The sequence below is a fragment of the Corvus kubaryi genome, unplaced genomic scaffold (genome assembly GCF_017639235.1).
Source record: "Corvus kubaryi isolate FWS band 111438036 unplaced genomic scaffold, C.kubaryi_AGA036_p1.0 37395, whole genome shotgun sequence".
Lineage (NCBI taxonomy): Eukaryota > Metazoa > Chordata > Aves > Passeriformes > Corvidae > Corvus > Corvus kubaryi.
In genome coordinates, this window is record NW_024581134.1 from 3860172 (window position 1) to 3877555 (window position 17384).

Sequence of the window (17384 nt, forward strand, 5' to 3'; positions counted from 1 at the left end):
GCAGTGGGAAACTGAGGCAGGGAGAGGTGCTGGGGGTCAGGAGCTGTGTCCCACTGATTTGGGGTGCAGTTGGCCACCACAAAGCCGTGGCATCATTTGCACAGATGCCCAAGTGGTATTTCCCCCCCAGCCCACCCGTGGGCAAGCCAAGGGGTGGCTTTTTGGGTTTGTGGGGAAGAGGCAGGGTCCCCACAGGGTGGCCCACCCTGATCCTGGCCTGAGACTCCCCAGCCCACGAGTGTCCTCAAGCCCAGGGACAGCCAGGCCCTGCCACCTCGCTGCCTGGCACAAAGTGGGGCATTGAGGGACACAGCAAGGCTTTGTCCACCCTGTGCCTGCCAGGAAGGGGCCGGTTGCCCTCTGCAGGCTCCCTTGGCCCTGTGCTGGCTCCACAGCTGCAGGGGACCACAGGCACCCTGGGAACTGTGGGGGACATGGGGCACCCAAGGGACCAGGCTCCAGCTGCTCCAGCCCTGCGGCCGTGGGGACCCACGCGTGTTCCCTCCAGGATGCCATTCCCTCCCTAATGGGGGTCATGGGGCTGGGGAAAGTCGCTGCAGGATTCCCATCAAAAGGTGGAAAGCTTCCAGTTTGGAGCCCCCAAAGCTGAAAGCAGGTCCCTGGGATGGGGAACCCCTATTCCCTACTGACAGATGCTGGGAGTCAGGGAGGTGACAGGGGGACACCACTGCTGTCCCATAGGGCCAGACTCCCCCACTGCCACAGTGGGCAGCTGGGACAAACACAGCCTGGCGGGCCTGGGGGATGTCCCCAGAGCCACCAGTGAAGGGGGACAACGCCCTCCCCTGCCCCTAGACTGCTCTCTTACTTTTGCAAAAGCCTTTTACCCCCTGAGCAGGGCCATTGGGCAGCTCTGCCCAGCAGCCGCCGGGCACCCAGGAGCTGGCAGCCAAGGGGTGCTGGGGGGGCCGGGGGAGGGCGGGCCCGGTCCCTTTAAGGGGGGTGGCTGTCACTCAGAGAGCCCTTTTCTTTGCTGGAGAGCCGGACAGGCACCCAGAGGGGGAAATACAGGGCGTGGGACCGCCTGGCAGGGGAGGGCTCCGCACACAGCGCCGAAGCAGCAGAGCAGGCGGTCGGGGGAGTTGACCAAGTCCAGCACCATGGGTGAGTATGGGGTGAGGGTGCGAGAGCTGCTGCCGGTGTCTCTGGGGACCTTATCCCAGAACAGAGCCCGCTGAAACTTTCTTCTGGCACCGGCGAGGTCCTGGTGACCCCGGTGTGCCCGTGCCAGCCGAGGGAGGATGCCTTGGCATGGCAGCGGTGACGTTTTCTTTCCCAAGGCAGTTCTCTGTCCCCGTGTGCTGTCTGTGGGGGCAGATGCCATCCCCACAGCCGGTCCCACCTGAGTCCTCACCACATGGAGAGGTGAGAGCTCCTGCCTGGGGCTGGCAGGAGCTGGGAGGTCCGGGCAGAGCACTGAGCCTGTCACAGCTCGTGGCACACGGAGGCACGCCTGGTGCCTCAGTTTCCCTACCGGTGCAGCAGAGCTAATACTTACCAGCGTACCCCTGGGATAGCGGGGTGCTCTGTTCCTGGGGGTGCTCTGTTCCCAGGGGTGCCTCGTGCTGCTGGCCCCCTGCCTCCTCCTCCTGTCTGCAGCACATTGTTTGGCGCTGGCAGCAGCGGAGCCTGGGTACAAGGCTAAGGACTGTGTGGCACAAGGGCTCTTTCTCCCCTCCTTTCCCCTCCCCAGGCTCTCCCACTGCAGCTTCCCAAAGCGCGAGGGGCTGTGGCAAGGAGCCTGCCAGGCCCTGCTGCATCCCGGCACTCGCAGTCGCCTGGGAATGGAGCTGTTCACTGTCCCAGAGTGGGCACCTCTGAGCCACCTCCCAGGTGCCCAAAAATAAAACCAGAAAAGGCAAGTTTGGCCCAGCAGCCTGCTGGGTGCACAGGGCCGTCCCAGTGGGTCCCAGCAAGGTTGGGGGTCAGGATGAGCGAGACTCTCCCTGGACCTGCTGCGTCCAAGGCAAACAAGAGGGAGGGGTCCCAGCACTCCCCTATAGCGCTGCCTTTGTTCCCTGTTTGCTCTTGGCATGGGGCAGCCACCGGGGTGGCAGTGCCGGGACAATCCCCCATTGTCCTCGGTGTCACTGCGCAACCTTGCTCCCAGTGGGGAGGGGAGAACTGGCCAGGACCCCACGGCTTTCTGGTCCTCTTGGGGAGGAGATAAGCGCTGTGGGATTCGTGGGGGGAGCGTGGGTTTGGTGTAGGTGCCTTTTTGGCATTCAGGGCAGAAATGCTATGCCCAGATGGGATGTGCCCAGGCAGCCACGGTGCCCTGGGGTGCCAGAGCCCACGTCCTGGGGAAGGGCAGCAGCTTCCCTGGGGGCAGGCGGCACACAGCCAGGGCAGCAGCTTGTCATGGCTTAGCTGGAGCCAAACTGGAGCCAGATGCTGGTGGGTGCAAACCCACCTGGCTGTCTGCCCCCAAAGCAGGCAGGAGAGCAGCTGGCTGAGCACCTCCAAACACAGCCCACCGGGAAACTGAGCCAACACTCCTGCATGTTAGAGCCCCAACGTGCAGAGGGAGCAGGTGCCCATGGCCTCACTGCTGAAAAAACCCAGCATTTAGGCACTCCAAGCAGCACACTGGCGTGTGTCCTCGCTTTCCCTGCCCACACACAGGTCCTGGAGGACAGAACCTATTACACAAGGGCTGTCATTTGTGGAACTTACACAGCTCCTTCCTATAAGCACGTCTGCCTGCATAAAGGGGCGGCTGCAGCCCGAGCTGCCTGTGGGTGCCAGGCAAGGGACGAGTGCCCAGGGTGCCACCTGGAAGTCCAGAGTGCTTGGGTCCTGCTGTGCTGCCCCAAGCAGGGCCACCTTGCTGGATCTTCCCTGGGGTTTGTCTCTGTGGAGGTGCTGGGTTCCCCTCCATCTTCGAAGGCAAAATAAAGCTGCAGGCAGCCGGGCTGTGGTGGCAGTGGGGAGCCCATTAGCAGCTTGTTTGCCAGCTCCCACTGGCATTACGCTACATCACGCTCTATTTCCATCTGTTTGTCACGGGTCAGCATGGCTGGCTCGCCTCAGCTCCTCACAGCCCCTGTGCCCCAGCCTGCCACCGTCTCTGAGCACCCTTGGGTGGCCTCCTGTGAGGCTGCTTAGAGAGCTCTCTGGGAAGCTGCTGGGTTTGGCTCTCCAGCACTGCAATGGGTCATTTCTGGGGTTTTCCTTCAACCTGTTTCCCTCCTCCTGCTGGGTACCTTTCTTCCACTGCGCTTGTGCTCCTGAGCTGGGGGCTCCAAGCAATCCTCGTCCTGGCAATCTCGTCCCACCTCACCTCTCTTCTCCGTAGGTTTACTCGAGTGCTGTGCCAGATGTCTCATCGGGGCACCCTTTGCTTCCTTGGTTGCCACTGGCCTGTGCTTCTTTGGGGTAGCGCTGTTTTGTGGCTGTGGGCACGAAGCCCTCACAGGCACCGAGCAGCTCATCGAGACCTACTTCTCCAAAAACTACCAGGACTATGAGTTTCTCATCGATGTGTAAGTACCCCGCTGCAGAGCATCACCCTCACAGCTTCATCCTGCTCTGTGCCAGGCTGAGGTGTCTGGCTGGGCTGGCCAGGGCCAGGCTCTCACCCGGGCACCAGGGAGACTCCAAGCTACCTTTGCCCATGGCTCTGTGGCAGGGTCTAAGTGGCCACTTGTTTTCATTTCACACCAGTTTTTATCTGACCCTTGCTAGGTGTCCTGGGTAGAGCTGGACCTCTGCACTGGGTAGGTATGGAGGATATGGGGGAATCAGTGGCAGCCTTGCTCACCACAGCTTTGCCCCATCTTGCTCTTCTTGTGGCTTCACCCTCTGTTTTGGTCCCCTTGGGACAGTGTGGGGAGGGAAAGTGGCAGCAGCCGGGCTGCCATACACTGGGCTGAGCTCTCCAGCACCGCCCCGGCACCTGAGCATCCCTGCCCCCTTCTCTCCCCCCACAGCATCCACGGTTTTCAGTACTTCATCTATGGCACAGCTGCCTTCTTCTTCCTCTATGGAGCCCTGCTGTTGGCCGAAGGTTTCTACACCACCGGCGCCGTCCGGCAAATCTTTGGGGACTACAGGACCACCATCTGCGGCAAGGGCCTCAGCGCAACGGTAACTGGGGGCCCGAAAGGGAGGGGAGCGCGAGGCCCCCAGCGAGCTCACTCGTGGCAGCGGGTGTGTCATTGTTTGGGAAAGTGGCTAGGACATCCTGACAAGGTGATCTTAACCGGGGTTTGGCACCCCTGCGCGCGCCCCAGCGGGTTCACCACGCTCGGTGTGGCCAAAGGGCAGGAGACTGTGGCCGTCCGGGTTTTGGGATATCCCAAAGGGAAGCACAGCCTGGCTGCCCTCCAGCAGGCCCGCCATGGTCCCTGGCGACCAAAGCAGCCCACATGGCTACGTGTAACAAAACTTCTTCATGTTTAAATGGAGGCAGGGAGAATCTGAGCGTCCCTGCAGTGCTGGCAGCTCGAAGCTCTATGGCACCCGGTACCCCTGGGGTCATCCTCTCTGCTGGGCTTGGGAACCATGACAAAGTGCTGGCAAAGGGGTCCTGTGGCCTGGGGGAGCAGAGGGGCATGGCTGTGGTTCCCTCAGGGGCTGGTTGGGGTGGCACCATGGAGGGAGGGCAGGAGAGCCACGTTGACATGCCAAGGCAGCTTTTGCAGCTGTCCTCCCACAGAGACCAAACCCTGCTTGGCTGTGGGCACGATTATCCCCCTCTCAAACGTGGCAGCCGTCCTGCTGCTGCTGGTCACCCCCACGTGCACACAGCTGGGTGTGAATCTGGGACTGGCACTGGCTCTGTGAGCTGCAGGAGCCCCCAGCTCGGGCTGCTGTCCTGTGCCGCCTGCCTGGGGACAGGCTGGGTCTGGCAGGCAGCGCAGAGCTGGGCGCAGGCAGCATCGCAGTCCCCCACCTGCCCCACGCCCTCCCCTGCCTGGGGAACCTCGCGCTCCCCTGTCCGTGTCCTTGGCCACTTGGTAACCACGGCTCTGCCCGGGTTTGTCCTGCCCCTTGCAGTTTGTGGGCATTACCTACGTCCTGACCATCATCTGGCTCCTGGTGTTCGCCTGCTCTGCGGTGCCCGTCTACATCTATTTTAACACTTGGACCACCTGCCAGTCCATTGCCAACCCCACCAAGACCTCGGCCAGCATTGGCACCCTGTGTGCGGATGCCAGGATGTATGGTGAGTGCTGGGTTCACCACCCAGGAGCCAGGGCTCAGGGCAGAGGAGAGGGGATGGAGGACAGGGCCCAGGCACATTGGGCTGGGATAAAGCAGGGCAAGTGCTGAAGAGCCCCAAAATGCTGGGGTGTGTGTGACACACATGGCTGCAGGAAGCTGAGCAAGGAAGTCAGCTGTCAGCCGTGCCCCGCTCACCTGGCTCCCACATCTCCACAGGTGTCCTGCCCTGGAATGCTTTCCCTGGCAAGGTGTGTGGCTCCAACCTGCTCTCCATCTGCAAGACCAGTGAGGTGAGTAACTCCTGCCACCCCACATGTGCTCCCCTCAGTGGATCACCTCAGCACTGGCCTCCCCAGGCAGCACATGAGACCCTGTGAGATCACCCTCCTCTTCCCTTGCAGTTCCAGATGACTTTCCACCTCTTCATCGCAGCCTTTGTGGGGGCAGCTGCCACGCTGGTCTCGCTGGTGAGTCAGTGCTCCCCCTGCCCAGCCGTTCTTCTCCGCCTGGCAAAGATGTGGGGGAAAAGGACAGCGAAGGTGGTGGGCATGGATGGGACAGAGCCTGTGCTCGTGTCATTTTCTGGCACGTAAGTGCAGATGGTGAATCCAGGCCATAAGGTAGAGGTGGCAGCAGGAGGGGATCTGGAGAGGCTTTAGGAGACCGCCAGGGAGAGATCCTGATGCCAATGCACTGAGCCCCCCTGCCTTTCCCCGCCTCTCCTCTTGCTTTACGCCAGTGACCCGGCACCGCGGTGTCCCGACGGTGCAGCGGGGCTGTGGGGCTCTGCAGGGCACTGCTCTGTTGGGGTGTGGGGCTGGGGGCTGCCCCCTCGCTCACTCTCTTCCCACCCACAGCTCACCTTCATCATCGCCGCCACCTACAACTTCGCAGTCCTCAAGCTGATGGGCCGAGGCACCAAGTTCTAGCCCGTGCGCGGCGGAGCCCAGCCAGACCAAACGCCCTTCTTTTGTCTAACCCCGAGGCTTTAACACTGCAGCCACCCGACACCAGGTCTCCTGCGTTAACTCTGCCTTCGCTGATGACTCCCCTCCTCTTCCTCCCTCGCATCCATTGTGCTGAGCATGACCAGGAAGGAGAGCTTCCCACCAGTGGACACCTCTTCATGCACTTTTCTCTCGTTGCTCATCCGTAACTGGTTCGCTCTAGAGCCAAGCCCATCAAAACCAGCCAGAGAAGAGGAGGGACTTATTCCAGTGTCCCAATGTTGCCTAGGGATGAGCAAAGGCCTTCAAGCCCCTGGGAGGAGGAAATCCATGTAGGTTGCTCCATGAGTAGCAAGAGGCTACCTAGAGAGAAAAGGAAGTTGGCCCAGTCCTGGTACCATTGCTAGAGACTCTCCTGGAGCTGTCTGCTGTCACCACCCGTGGATGGAGAATAAGAGAAGGATTTTTTTTCCCTTAGCAGAGAAAGATGATTTTAACCTAAATTGCCTGCTGCAGCCACGGCAAAGGGAGTTCAGGGCAAGGATCTTCCCAGTGTGGAGAAGAGAGTGCTGACCCCAATGCTGATAAAGCCCTAACCCAGCTGCCCCTATTAAAGCCTAAAGGAGTTTGGTGTCTCTGTAGACAAGGGGGACTCTTGGCTTTACCTTCCAGGCAGCAGAGAGGCAGCAAATAGGTTTGACTGAGGAGGGGACATCTCTGCACCAAGCCCTGGGAACGTAAAGCCAGAGCCATCCCTCCGTAGGCAGGGGATAACCCTCAGGACCGCGTGCCTTCTCCTGCCCTGCCAGTGCCCTTCACAATGGTGCTCTTCTCTGGGGTGACGTCTGCTTCTCTAACCTCCGCTGTGCTGGAGAGCTCGGCTCGCTTCTCACCCGTGTCAAATGTAACCGCCCCTCCTTCTGTCCCCCTCGTCCCCTCACTTTTTTTCCTGCAAGTCAGGACAACTGTCTTGTGCCTGCCGGGGTGGGAGGGACTGGCAGCATCTCGCTTCCAGGTGAAACCCGTGAAGAAAGAGAGGAGGGAAGGAAAGGTGGCGGTTTGGGGGTCACAGGGTGCAAACACAGCCCATCTCTGCAATCCAGACCCTTTCTGGTGCCAGTTTTTTCCCGTGGAGAGGGGTAGGGGGACAAGGGGTTGGGTGGAGACCTCTCCTCCATGACTGTTCTCCAGCTGGAGGAAAGCCCTCTGGCTGGGTAGCATGGGTCCAGCCAGACCTGCAGAAGTGCTGTTTCTAGTCCTCCCTGACAACTGGTGATTTGTTTTGCTCTCTCTGCCTCTCTTCTTAATGCTAATCTTTGTGTTTATTTATTGGAGAAACTACTTTCAGTGGCAGACTGTAGCTCCATCTTGCATGGATTTCTTTTCTTTTTTTGTGTCTGTATTATTGTTATATATATTTTTAAGTGCTGGTTTCAGCAGGGGCAAGGATAAGGAGGCAGATCTGCTGAGCAGTGCATTTGAAGGATCCTTGCCACCGGGAATGCTGAAATAGGTTGGCCAGGCTACCAACGCACACGGGATGGGGAAGGGGGGGAGATGCCAGGAGGGATGGCAGGGTGGGGAGAAACCAGTCAAGATCTGGAAATTCACATCAATGCTATCTCTCTTGGGGGTTTGCTGGGGTTTTTTTTCATATCCATTTAACAAAAAATAACCAGGTCCTCCTTCCCACCCTTGTCCCCAGACCCCACACACGCACACACACACACACACACACACACAAAGAGAGTTAATCGACTGAAAGTGTTTCCTTCATTTCTGATCTAGAATTTCAACTTGTTAACCAGCAATAAAAAGGAGCAAGTTTTTAAAGACTTATCTTACAGGATGTATTTTATAAAAATTAAAGAAAATACATTAAAATTAAGAACATTCTGAACAAGATGTACGTCTGCCTGTCCATTTGTTGTGCTGCCTTTCCCAACCCTGAACCCACCGACAAAAAAGAAAGGGGAGGCTGTCCAGGAAAGGGGAGGCTGCAGAGGAGAATGTCTCAGAGGAGCAGCACTTGCAGACCCATGTGTGGGCCAGCAGCCCCTGCAGGGCTCTGCCCACTCCAGCCACGAGGTTCATAACTCTGACTTCAAAATCATTGTTCCCAGCTGGGGGGCCCTTAAAACCTCTATTTTTCCTCCAGCCACCCTGAGGAAAGCTGGGGTCTTGTAGCAGCTGCTTGCTTGTGTTTGGTGGTGCTGCTGCCCTTTAACACTCAGCCCACGTGGTGACAGCCTCTGCTATGTCTCCTCATGTAGCACAACAAAACCACAACAAAACTAACAGGACAGCTCAAGCCAAGCTGGCTGGCACTAGGCAGCATGTGTGGGATGAACATGTCCAGAGCCATGCAGGGTGGGCGATTCTTTTTCTTGCAGAGAGCCCTGTGTGGAAAAGGACGGTCTTGCTTAAGCACACGGGCATGCTGGACTGTCCCAGAGCCCTACATGTCCTGTCTGTGGCTCTGTGGTGGCCACGTGCCATTTGCTGCAGGATCGTTAACAGTGTGCGTGGAGGGCATCAGCTGCTGCCTTTCTGCCCCAGAAACCCTTAGGTGCATCTTTCCACAGCAGCTGCTCAAAAATTATTGATTCAAATGTTGTTTCTCTTGGAAATCTCCCCAGTTGCTGTGCTTGGGGGCCTCCAGGGAGTGAGGCCACAGAGGGATGCTCCCAGCCCTACGCTGCTGTTAGCAGATTTCAGGCACAGCCACATGCCCAGGAGTGGCAGGGTGGAACCATCACTGCTCTTCCTAAATGGGAGTCTAGCCCAAATCCCACTGCCCCCTCTCTTCCCTGGCTTCAGCCCCCTCCAAACAGGCAGCAAAGCTGCCCATGCACAATGGCCAGGGGAGGTTTAGCTCATGCACTGCTGCTGCCCCAGCTCAGTGGCACAGCTCGGCCTTGCCCTGGCTGACAGAAACCCCTGGGGCTGCAGCCAGCATCAAAAGGGCCTTTTGTTCCCTGCGTTCCCAGATGCCATCACCCTCCTCTCCCCATGCTGAAAGGGTCCTGTGTGTGCACAATCGGCCGCTGGGCAGCAGCGAGCTGGGGAACAAAACACCATCTCTTTCCCCTGGCAGAGACTGGTGCCCCCCCGGCCGGGGTGAGGGCTGGGGACAGCAAGTGCAAGGTGGTGTGTGAGAGCAGCCAGCAAGGCCAGGGTGCCGGGCAAGTCCGAGGGCCAAAGGACACATGTAGCCTCATCAGGTGTGCCCTTGGCCGCGTCCCGCTGTCACCCCAGCTGGGGACATGGGACCTGCCCTCACATCTCCTTTCCTGGGCACCCAGCGCCCTCCAGGAACTGGCTGAGAAAAGACAGGGAATAAGCTCAGCCTCGTACCAAACCGCATCTCTGTAAACTGGCCCATCAGGAGAGCTCCGAGCAGGGGAGCCGTCGCAATCACCTGTTTTCCCTTGTCTAGCAGCTAAAATGTGGCTGTACTTTGCTCCCACAAAGGCTGGACCAGAGAAAGGCACCCTGGAGCAAGTCCCATGGACTGGCTTGCTGGCAAGAAGGCGACTCCCATCCCTCCATCCCGTGCCCTGCCGCCCCGGGAGACGGCCCTGTGTGCCTTGGGGAGAGCAAAAGAGAGAGGAGAGGGTGGCGGCACCCAAGGGCGTTGGTGATGACCACGGCTCCCCAGCAAGGGCGAAGGGCCGCCGGGCTGATGCTGCTCCCGGCCGCCTCCGCATCCCCGGTGCTGCGGCTCCTCCCCGCGGCCGTCGGACGCAGCGCCGGCTCCTCGGGCAGCGAGGCAAGCGAGCCCCGGTTCCCCCCGCAGCCCCGGTCCCCGTCCCTGCGGCTGACGGTGCTCCTTCCCCGAGCCTCCGGAACTCACAGAGCCCACCGGGACACACGAGAAACACCACCAAAGTCTCACTTCTCTTAGTACGGATTCGGACTCAGCCCTGGAAAGGCTGGGTAGGATGATGTGCTGGTTTCAGCTGGGGTAGAGCTCATTTTCTTCACAGTGGCTAGTACAGAGCTATGTTTTGGATAAGCCATGCCCGGCAAGCAGCGCTGCCTGCCAGGGCCAGGGCACGGTACTAGCACCCACCTGACCTGGCTAAAGTCCTCACCTGCACCCCATCAGGCAGCCAGCTGCTTTCTCTCCATCTCTGCACAGTCCAGTTCTGCCAGGAGGATGTGTGAAGAGGAGGAGGGAATAGCAACTGGAAAGTCACAGAATTATAGAATGGCCTGGGTTCAAAGGGACCTTAACAATCATCCAGGTCCAGCCCCCTGCCATGAGCAGGGACAGCTTCCACTAGACCAGGTTGCTGAGAGCTCCATTCAGCCTGGACCTGAACACTTCCAGGGATGGGGCATCCACAGCTTCTCCAAGCAACCTGTTCCAGGAGTCCTGTACCTGCACGTGGCCACGAGCAGCAGCCCCCAAAGGACTCCATGAAGCCACGAGGAAAGAGCTGCTGCACCAGCCAGGCAAGCACTGGGGCCAGGGGATATCTCTGTCCATTTCTGATTGCTTTTGCAGGAGCAATCACCTCAGCAGGTTATCCACCGTTTCACAGATCAGCCCAATCTCCCTGTCAAGGGACTCTGACTCACCTGTGGCCTTCAAACAACCACGGAGGAAGCTGCAATCACCTCCCACCTGGGCAGTGCGGAGTGTTCGTCAGTCCAGAGCACAACATGCCAGTGCCCCAGTGTCAGAGCTGCCCCCAAGCCCCTGTATGGAACTGGAGCCTGGAGTAGGGTTCAGAGGCTCCTAAAAAAGCATTTTTTAACTCATTATTCTTTCTGCTCAACCTCAAACCCTGCAACGCTCCAAGGCCAGAGCCATCTCCCGCCAGGCCGTGATGACTGTGTGTTTTCAGCTGCCTTTTGAAACGGCTGAAGTAAGATGTTGGAGGACCCCAGATATTCCAGCCCACATTTAAAATGCACGGTTTCCAAGGGCTTTGGACCCTAAACTGCCTCCTGGAATCATGGATAGGGCAAACAGACCTGGGAGGAAAATAAACTAAAACGTTCTGCCAAAAGAAACAGCAGGCACAGGCTCTGCAAACACAGAGAAAGCCTCCCAAAATAAGCAGCCATCCTGGCAGGACAGCAAAACAGAACGGCTCCCATATGCTGATTTCCTTCTCGGCATCCTATGGAACTCATGCCTGGTTAAAACCCCCTGGAGCCTGAGGAACCAGTTCCAAGATCACCGGAAGAATTCACAGGAAAGTACCGGACTTGCTGCTGAGAACCCAGGCTGGGAATTTAAGCTGTAGTGACAGAAGGAAGCAATGTGCAATATTTCTGTTTGGAAACTGTTTTCTGATACTCTTGAAAAGACAAAACTGGTCACTGGATTCAGCTGCTGAGTTCTGATCCTTCAGCTCCTGGTCCAGGTAGGTACACAAAGGAATAATCAATCCCTCTGATCCCTTAGTGACTCCTCTCCACCAGATGCTGTAACTAACCAGTCCTCAGAAGAATAAAAGCTGACTTGAACATTGATAAACTATGAAGGCAGCCACTTCCCAAACTCACTTGAATACATCCATGTTTTATTTGTTTAAATAAAGGTAGAATCTTGGTTTTACAATTCCAGTTCTGTAGCAATAGCAACAACCGCAGCAGCACGAGTGGACACAAGGAAGGGATGGCTGTTGGCACCAAACTTCCAACAGAGTTCAAAATCCTGGCTTCTTTGGGAATTGTGCGTTTCATTTAAAATAAATTTAACAACTGAAATATATTATACTATACCTTTTTTAAAAAAACATGTAAGCCTAATATAATAGGGGGCTTTAATATTAAAAAAGTCAACGATACAATGTCTGTTAGAAATAAAAAGGTGCTGTATAACACGTGCACAACGAGGCTCTTGAGCTTTAGCTACCAGCATTGACATGCACAGTGTGCTGCAAACAGCTGCACATGTGCCTCCTGCACCGTGGCATGCTGAATCTCTGCCCTCTTCCACAGGATGTGCCAGTCCTCACACAGATCCCAGGAGATCCATGGGGAAGTGGCAGTTTCACCTGCAGGGAGCTCCCTCAGCAGGCTCCCTGGAAGGGCCAGCCAGCACATGAGGGCTTGAGTCTGTTCTGACCCCGAGCCCATGTGCAAACCAGCTCTAGGAATGAGGCTGTTCAGTGATGGAAACTGGAACCACAGGTCACAGAGCCTGGGACCTTGAAGGAAATATCAAGCAGTGTTAAAGAAGAAAAATCTAGAGGCCTCGGGAGGTCAGCCAGGTAAATAAACAGGAACAATAACATCCTGTAAAATCTTGCACCTACAGAGGCAGAACCTTAAGGGACCTGTATTTCCAGAGGCTGCTAGAGCTGCCTGGATAGCATTCACTCCCCATGAATACAACTGTTCAGGCCTGTTTGGAAATCAGACCCCTCTAAAGCATTAATACTCCAGTGCCTTCCACACACAGTTGCCCTGCAGAGGACAAGATCTCCCTGGATTACCCCAGAGGAAATGGGGGAATGTTCATGCTCCGCATGCTCAGAGACTGTGCTGTGATGGAGACAAGCTGCAGAGACTGCCCTGCTCTAAAGCACAGCTTAATGGAGGGCTGCTTGATTTGAGCTACAAGATTTACCATCCAGCAGCTGATCACAGTGGGAATCACACCCGGCAGCCAGTGGATACGTGCTCGGGGCAGGCTCCTACGTGCCTGTGGGCAAATGCTTGCACGGCACGAGGTTTGAATGGCAAAGACAGCAGTCAGCAAACTCATCCCTGCTACACAGACAGCCTGGGACTAACACCTAGCAGGGAGCAGGAGATGGGAGCAAAGCCTGGCATCCCTTCTAGAAGGTTCCTTGGGGACCCCATGCCTATTTTTCAGCCATCTTGAACAGAGGAAGTGGTGCAGCTTTCTCCCCACTGGACTGAACACAGCAGTCAGCTAACGGAGCAGACACTCATGACCAGTCTCTCATAGGAATTACAGATAAAACATCCTGGATTTCCCATGAGGGATCAAGGGCCAGGCCAATGGCATGGGTTAACTGTGTTCAGCAGACCTGTGCCTGACACAACAGGTGAATGGTGCCATGCTGCAGCATTCCCATGCCAGAGACACTGAAGGCATGGATCTGCCAGTTAATGAGGCACAGTGGCCACCAGTACCAGACAGCAAGTGGGCTTAACAGCTGACCACACAGAAGTCCCCCAACCACCTGCACACCTAGGAGACAGCCCACCCACCCACCATCTGGTCTGCTAGAGCACATCACCTGAACACAGTGATTACTTGTGACAGAAACCAGCTGAAGTTTCACACTCCAGATCTCCTGAGTAATCCTTTGACATGACCCAGTGAGTGTCTACATCAGTGTTTTTCACAGAGGGCTTCAAGGCTGAGCCTCCACAAGACACAAGGAAACATGTATTAAACAACAAGCAGACAGTCTCTCCAAAAAATAACACTCACACAAGACAAAGTCAGAGGTGAGGAAAAACAGACCAGAAATAGGCAGCTATGAAGAAACAATGCTGTCACATTCGAACACAGGCCCATCTCTCCTTCATATGTTGCTTCAGGTCAGAGCTCTAACAATTCTCATCACAATTCAGCCTCAGGACACAATGCACTTATCCCAAACAACAGATACACACATCCCAGCCACTCCAATATTTGGCTTTCTCACAGTCATATGGGCCAGAGTCTTTACAACAGGTTTTGTTCAGTATGCTGAGTGGGATTTCCTTTGGCAGTATGGTCATGAGTGCGTCTAGTATTTTTTTAAATTCAGGACTAAAATACTTCAGTGTCTAGGATGCTCTCAGCTTTGCTCTGCAGGCAGTTCTTGGTACAGAACAAATCCCTATTGTCTTTAGTGAATTTAAAGGACTTTAACCCAGCCCTTCAAACCTGCTAAAACAGAGATGGAAGCAAGACTATGCTCACATGCTCTGTTAACAGCTCCCTCCTGCAGATACATGCTCTGTGCCTGAAAACTCCAGGCAGGATTCAGATGGTGAGGCTGCAGCTCCCCAGTGAGCAAACCACCTCTTGTCCTTGTGGCCACTCTCCTAAGAGTGCCCCAGGGCTGCCCAGGTGTGTTCCAATCCAGCCGCTGGCTCGAGAGTTCCTGAAGCAGAAGCCACTCTCAACAACAGGAAGACCCCGATTTGGAGCTGGAGTGCAGGTCAACGGTGTGGCCCAGCATGCAGTGCTCCAGCTGCTCCTCCACCGCCAGCACCTGTCTCACGGCTTCCTCAAAAGCCACTGTCACATTGGTGTCATCCTTGGCACTAGTCTCCAGGTACGGATAGTTACCGTTTTCCATGCACCAGGCCCGGGCCTCCTCTGTGCTCACCTGTCTCTCCAGTTTGTCTATCTTGTTGCCCAGGACTACGAATGGGAAGTGTTCAGGGTCCTTCACATCAGCGTAATAGATAAACTCCTTCTGCCAGTTACTGAGGTTCTCAAAGCTCTGCCGGTCATCCACGCTGAAGGTCAGCAGGCAGCAGTCTGCTCCCCGGTAAAAGGGGGTCCGCAGGCTCTTGAACCTCTCCTGTCCCGCAGTGTCCCAAATCTGGAGGGTCACAAAACGCCCGTCCACCTCCAGGTCTCGGTTCAAGAACTCCACCCCAATCGTGTGGAACGCCTGCGAGTCAAACTTGTTGGTGACGTACCGATTCATGAGGGAGCTCTTCCCAACTCCACCATCTCCGAGGAGAATGACCTTTAGGAGCAAGGACTTCCCACTCATTGCAGCAGGACGGAGGGGCGGGGTAGCAAGGCAATCTGCAGGGTTCAGAAATAGCACAAAACAGCCATTTGACTTGTGGGTTCTGCAGAAAGACACACAGAAGAACAGAATATGGTGTTTCCACCCCCATTTCTGAAGTTTCGTATATAGGAGGTGATATCTCTTTTTAGAGAGATCTTATTATCCTAATCTCTCTTACTAGAGAGTTTAGAACCAGGAACTGGACAAGCTTTCAGGCACTCAAGTCCTCCACCAGGTCCAAAACGGATACAGCAGGTGACCCCTTTTAAGTGCAAGGTGAAAACAACTGTTGAGAGTTTAGTATCAATTACACCACTTGTGGTGAAAACTCTTGTATCAGAAAGCTTGCTCAGTTTTTCCAAACACATCATCACTACTTAAACATCTCTCCGGGCCTGCATCCTGAGGCTATCACAGAAACAGCAAAATCACTGCCACCAGGCCTTCCTTTCCACTGTATCATCACCAGCTAAATAATTTCTCCCCTCTGACTTGCTCTACTGAAAGGATATAATAGATGTGCAGGTCTAATATCGATACAAGTCATTTGTCAAGCCAGTTCTTAATCACCCCGAGGATGCTGACTCACCTTGCCAGCGGAGCTGCACGTGATCTCCATGGCACAGAAGGGGTTTCCCAGGCACCCAGCTGCTCTTTGCTGGCAATGCCTGTCACAGCCCCGTTTGCTTGGGCTCAGCTGCAAGTTCACATTGCAACAACCCAGACACCACAGGTTTCTTAGTCAGCACCCTCAAGGCCAAGTGCTGATGCATCCTACCCCTCCCAGGGACACTCTGCAGGCAAAGGTAAAGGCCTGACATGGAATAAGGTGTTTGTTTGGCTGTTGTACTGTACCTGCTCTGTCTCCAGGACTGTCCAGGGAACACCTTCCTCCAGTGTAACAGTCACTAAAAAACAAACATCAGTCATCAAGGTTACCAGAGCTGCCCTCGTTGTCTTTCAGTTTGTGATGTGGATCCAGGATGGAAGGACAACAGCAGAGCTCTAGGAACCTGCACACACAGTACTGATAGCTGGAGTAAAACAGCAAGAACAAAGCACTGAGGAGTTTCCCTTGCCCTGAGTGAAATGGAACACAGCCCATTTCTGGCCAGGGCAGAGGCAGTACAATGTGCATGCTGAACCCCAGATAAGAACAGAACAAAGCGAAGGAGCTCTGACATGAGTGCACAGGATGTGCACCCTGTGCCTTCCCTCAATCCAGGGGATGGTAACAACTGTGATCTGCTTGTCCTGCCTACTCACACACCCTGGAATCTGATTTGAGGATTGAACATGCACCTGAATCTGCTAATCAGGAGTGTAAGCCAGCTGGCAAGAGCCTGGTATGACGAGATGGAGCTTGCTTACACCTGCTACCAACATTCCTGGGAAGGGTGTGGATGAGTAGTGCTGCTTGGTGATGACATCTCCAACCCATTGAAGCAGGATTTTGTGGCACTGCTCAGATCAGCACTCCTACTCCTTCCAGGCCAAACCCTGCTTTCTGCCTTAACCTCGAGGGGCCCTGTTCAATCTTGATTCTGCTCTTTTTGCAGCCCTTTCAAACAGAGCTTACAGCAAAGCCAAAAGCAGAAACTTCTGCTTTAAGTGAGTTTCTGCACTTTGTGCACAAAAGGCTCACAAATTTCACTTCCCTGGACAGAAACGCCTCAAACCAAGCACAGCTGAGCTAACCTGATGGGCTATTTGAGGAGCAGTGTGTGACCCAGTAGTTCTAAAGAAAAGACCAAAATGCAAATGTCAGAAGAGACAAACAGGAACTGCAGCACAGGTGCCCATGGCCCATGGCTCAAGGGAACTCTCGCCCCGTGAGCAGGAGAGCTGTTCAATACCCTTGTTCCTTTCCCAAACCTTCCTGAGGGATGTTTAAGACAGTCGCTGTCACCAAAGCCCCTCCTGGCACAGGCCATCAGCCCCGAGCAGAGCTTCTGTTTAGAAATGGTCAGTTAGCAAGTGATTCGTTTAAAAAATTACTAATAGGTTACATCGGGCTGCTCCAGGGCCTGCAGGTCAGCACGCTGTCGGCAGCCGTGACACAGCCGTGATACCGCTGGCCCTGTTGCGAGCTGTTCCGGAGGCTGAACCCCACCGCAGCAGGGCCGACCCGCTCTCGCAGGGCGCCAGCACCTGTGTGCAGGTACCAACAGAGGGGTGGGCACGCCGGGCCCGACTCCCCCCCGCTCCCCAGGCCCCGATTCGGCGGAGGCGAGACCCTCCGGCAGGTCCCCTCCCGCCCCACGGGAGCTGCCAAGGAGGTGCCCGCACCCGAGGAGCGGCACCCGCGAGGGGCCCCTCGCCAGGAGCCGGGGCCAAGGGGCGGCTCTTCAGCCCCCCCTCTGCGGGAGCCCGGGCCGGGGGCGGCGGCGCCGGGCCCGCCCTTACCTCGCCCGCACCGCCCTCACCTCGCCCTCACCGCCCTCCGGCCGCTGCCGCCGCCGCCGCCCGGCCCGCGGGGCGCAGGTGCCGCTCAGCCCCGCGCCTGCGCCGA

General features: G+C 56.1%; 2 protein-coding genes across 6 annotated transcripts; one reads left to right on the plus strand and one right to left on the minus strand.

The window, feature by feature from the left end:
• Positions 1 to 983: 983 nt before the first annotated feature.
• PLP1 (proteolipid protein 1) lies at positions 984 to 8042 on the plus strand. Of its 2 annotated transcripts, none has more exons than XM_042040082.1 (7): positions 984 to 1125; positions 3320 to 3506; positions 3954 to 4215; positions 5023 to 5191; positions 5407 to 5480; positions 5592 to 5657; positions 6048 to 8042. In XM_042040082.1, exons 1-7 carry the CDS (start codon positions 1122 to 1124, stop codon positions 6117 to 6119), a joined length of 834 nt encoding a protein of 277 aa, XP_041896016.1. In that variant the 5' UTR covers positions 984 to 1121; the 3' UTR covers positions 6120 to 8042. The 2 variants fall into 2 exon arrangements, with proteins under 2 accessions (XP_041896016.1, XP_041896017.1); XM_042040083.1 differs by having other exon boundaries at positions 3954 to 4110.
• Positions 8043 to 11656: 3614 nt separating this feature from the next.
• RAB9B (RAB9B, member RAS oncogene family) lies at positions 11657 to 17344 on the minus strand. Of its 4 annotated transcripts, none has more exons than XM_042040102.1 (3): positions 17299 to 17344; positions 15728 to 15780; positions 11657 to 14886 (listed from the first exon to the last, which is right to left on the minus strand). In XM_042040102.1, exon 3 carries the CDS (start codon positions 14849 to 14851, stop codon positions 14246 to 14248), a length of 606 nt encoding a protein of 201 aa, XP_041896036.1. In that variant the 5' UTR covers positions 14852 to 14886; positions 15728 to 15780; positions 17299 to 17344; the 3' UTR covers positions 11657 to 14245. The 4 variants fall into 4 exon arrangements, with proteins under 4 accessions (XP_041896036.1, XP_041896038.1, XP_041896037.1 ...); XM_042040104.1 differs by having other exon boundaries at positions 11657 to 14933; positions 17299 to 17321; XM_042040103.1 differs by lacking the exon at positions 17299 to 17344 and adding an exon at positions 17279 to 17296.
• Positions 17345 to 17384: the final 40 nt, after the last annotated feature.

Coding starts and splice junctions, on each gene's coding strand:
- PLP1 (XM_042040082.1), top strand. Junction 4,216..5,022: donor GGCTAGGACATCCTGACAAG/GTGATCTTAACC, acceptor TGCCCCTTGCAG/TTTGTGGGCATTACCTACGT. Junction 5,481..5,591: donor CCATCTGCAAGACCAGTGAG/GTGAGTAACTCC, acceptor CTTCCCTTGCAG/TTCCAGATGACTTTCCACCT.
- RAB9B (XM_042040102.1), bottom strand. CDS start 14,851: ATGAGTGGGAAGTCCTTGCTCCTAAAGGTCATTCTCCTCGGAGATGGT.